This window comes from Ipomoea nil, unplaced genomic scaffold (assembly GCF_001879475.1).
Source record: "Ipomoea nil cultivar Tokyo-kokei standard unplaced genomic scaffold, Asagao_1.1 scaffold2280, whole genome shotgun sequence".
Lineage (NCBI taxonomy): Eukaryota > Viridiplantae > Streptophyta > Magnoliopsida > Solanales > Convolvulaceae > Ipomoea > Ipomoea nil.
The window spans coordinates 4857409-4860785 of NW_017618708.1; the positions used below are offsets into that span (position 1 = coordinate 4857409).

At 43.0% G+C, this 3377-nt stretch overlaps 1 protein-coding gene across 1 annotated transcript; it reads right to left on the reverse strand.

The window, feature by feature from the left end:
• Positions 1-215: 215 nt before the first annotated feature.
• On the reverse strand, positions 216-2911 carry LOC109150924 (cytochrome P450 78A9-like). Its single transcript, XM_019298933.1, has 2 exons — positions 1727-2911; positions 216-1141 (listed from the first exon to the last, which is right to left on the reverse strand). The coding sequence occupies exons 1-2, from the start codon at positions 2726-2728 to the stop codon at positions 521-523; spliced, it is 1623 nt and encodes a 540-aa protein (XP_019154478.1). The 5' UTR covers positions 2729-2911; the 3' UTR covers positions 216-520.
• Between the last annotated feature and the right edge of the window lie 466 nt (positions 2912-3377).

Here is a 3377-nt window from a genome sequence, read left to right on the forward strand (position 1 = left end):
CATTTAACTCTAATTATCAAAGGATCACAAAGAGCAAGTAAATCACTCCTTTTGAGACTAGCCAACTTGGTTGAGGTATTTATCAAAATGTTTAATTTATTTTAATAGGTAGCATGCATTTTGTGATATGATCATATGAATGGCTAAATTTGTGGGCGCTCTGAGGAGGCTATATTGTGGGCGATACTGCCGATACAAAGAGGGACAATTGAAACTTGTATATAAAAGCTAAACATAATAAGCATATTTTGTACATATAAGTCAAATAAAAGAGAAAAAGAAGAAGTCTAAAATAAAGGATAAAGAAGGAAATTCCAGAATAGAAAAGAGTAACAATCAAAGCTAAAACGTCACATAACCGCTAGACTAGAGTAGAGTACAGTAGAGTAGACATTCTTTTTTATATATAGGGATGATGCTGTTTTTGTTTTGTTTTGTTGGTTTTTTTTTTTTAATATGGATATGGATTTCACCCACCCTTGCAACTTTAGTTACAATTTCACACCTTAATTAATAATAATTACACAAGCCTTGTGGAGCGGAACTTGACTGTGACGGTGAGAGGGTTGACCATCTCACAAGACAGCCTGAGGACCTCTGACAAGTCAACGTCGGCCGCCGCCTCAAACACAAACTCCTGCAACAGCGCCGCCACCCAGAAGGTGACGGTGGTCAAGCCCAGATTCTTCCCGGGGCAGGCCCTGCGACCCGACCCAAACGGCGCCAGCCTCATGTCCGACCCCATAACCGAGAAGTGGTCCTGAGCCGGCACGTCGAGAAACCTCCGGGGGTTGAATTCCAGAGGGTTTTCCCAGACTTGTGGGTCCCGCGTGATGGCCCACATGTTCACCATGGCCGTGGTCCCCGCCGGCACATGATACCCGCCAACCACCGTGTCCGTTATCGCCAGACGGGCCCAAGACAGCAGTGGCCCCGGCGGGTGCAGCCGAAGAACCTCCTTGATCACCGCCGGCAAATACACCATCTTCGCCACGTCGGACTCCGTCACCGCCCGTTCCCGCCCCACAATCCTGTCCACCTCCTCTTGAACTTTAGATTGAACATCAGGATGGAGCACCATCCTCGCCAGGATCCACTCTATCAAAACCGCCACCGTGTCTGTTCCTCTAAATATCATTTCCTGCCAATATAATGTTAACACCAATTAAAAGCTTTGTCTTGAAACAAAACAATAGTCACTTGTCTTTTGTGTCAATTTTAAATTTAATTTCAGACTATTGAATTACTTAAAATGTAATTTCACTTGATAATAAACTAAATTTAAAATTATCACAAAAGACAATAGACTTGGGCTGAAATTAAATCTATAATATAATATATCCTACTACTTCCTTTATAAAGTAAGTGATTGTTTTTGTAACATTAATATTCTCCAAAATAAGTTAGGCAAAAAGTTATAGTAAATCTATGTTCCAAAAAATATATATAATTTTTTTTTTAAATAAATAGAAATAATAGTTGCTTTCACTAGTGGTTATCAAGACCCATCTCTCTATACGGACAGGGCTTATTCCTCGAGCGAGCAAGGCTTTTAATTTGCATTGACATTACTTCAAATATTCTGATAATTATACCAAATCGCAGGAGAATTATATATATATATATATATATATATATATATATATATATATACGGAGTATATTATAATAGTGAGCTGAAAAGGTTGAAAAGGACTTGTGAATTAAGTGATTAGCTTAGTGGTTACCCAAAGAACGGCTATCATGTCCGATTCTGATAATTTTTCTGAAGCAGGGAGGGAGAGGAGCACATCCACGAAGTCGTTGGGGGTATCGGCGGTTTGGGGCGTGGCGCGGTGGTCGTTGATAATCCGGCCGACAAAGCGGTTCACTTTGGGTACGAGGTTGGAGCAGCGGAGGCGGATTTTTTGAGGATCGAAATCGACGAGCCAAGGAAGATGGTCGGACCAGTTGAGCATGCCCAAGAGATCGTACCCTTCGTCGACCAACTTCCTAAGCTCCGCCGTCTCGGCTGCGGAGGAGGAGGAATTTTCGTCGAGGCTGTATTTCCGGCCGAAGACGGAGCACATCATGTTGTTGAGGGAGGCGCGTTTGGTGGCATCGCGGATTCGGATGCTGTGGCCTTTGGCGGCGGCGAACTTGGCGATCATCTGGGCGGCGATTTCGAACCTCTGCGACTCGGCGGATTTGATTTGCTTGGGGCAGAAGAGATGCGCGGCGGAGATTTTCCTCAGAGTTCGCCAGTAGGCGCCGTAAGGGGCGAACCCTATGGCTCTGCTAAACATCAACCTGTAAGCCGATTCCTTCACCGGCCGGTCGGCGAAGGCAGAGCTGTTGAGAATCTCCCTGGCGACTTCATGGTTACAGGTAACAACCGCACGAGTCTCGCCGAGGCTGAAAGCCATGAGGCGCTTGGCGGCACAAGCCTCGGCCATGGCGGAAAGCTTATGGTGAGCCAAACCCACCATCAGATTCATGCTTCCGATGATGGGAAGGCCAGAAGGGCCAGGTATGGGCGCCCCCCCAGGCGCAGGGTTGATGGGACAGCTTGTCCTCCATTTATGGCGGCCCCAAGCAGGGCCTCCGGGATAAGCCCAATAAATGAAGCTCATGGCTATCCACACCAGAAACACAAGGAATGCAAAGCACAGGGAGTTGACAGAGGTGAGGTACTTGCATTTTGTGGCGAGGGCAAAAACCCACAGGCTTTCTATATCAGTAGTTGTCATCGTGGCCGGGCGGGCTGGTGTTTATGGAGATGGATCGGAGAAGATTTGATTAAGTTATGGTGGAAAGTAGTAGGAGCTCTGATCTTGGTCGAGGCATGAATGGGAGAAGTGGAAATGGTGGGCTTATATAGGGGAGAGGGATTCAAGGGAAATGAAACCAAAGGCAAATTAAAGATACTTGGAGGCAGGTAGGCCCCTTTCAAATATAATTATTAATTTACTCCTATTATTTTAAAAAAATTCTTTCTTTTTTAAAGTACTATTGAACTCTCTTACAATATAGTATTTGTATTATGACATTTCATTTGGTAAGAAAATACTAATTACTCTATTTATAAAATAAGCATGTACAATCAATCATTTAAAAGTTTTTACTTGTTATGATTAAAAGTTATGAATTATTTAATAATGCAAGAAAATGGCATAGGGTAGCCCTGTACATAAGACGGGTTTGGTTTTTAGAACCGCTCACCTGTTCGGTTTTCAGATTACATATTTTGAATTCTATCCGTCTATTTTTAGAAGGTAATCCATTTAGATTTTGATATTTCGGATTCTGTCGGTTTGTTATCGGCTTTTAATTATATTCGGATTTATTTAAAAAAAATACTAAAATTGTAAACTTAACTTACAAATTTCTTATTTACTA

Bases quoted from the DNA above. Each gene is read 5' to 3' on its own strand.
- LOC109150924 (XM_019298933.1), bottom strand. From the start codon at position 2,728: ATGACAACTACTGATATAGAAAGCCTGTGGGTTTTTGCCCTCGCCACA. The intron at 1,142-1,726 runs GTAACCACTAAG...TTATATTGGCAG, and splicing joins ACATGATAGCCGTTCTTTGG to GAAATGATATTTAGAGGAAC.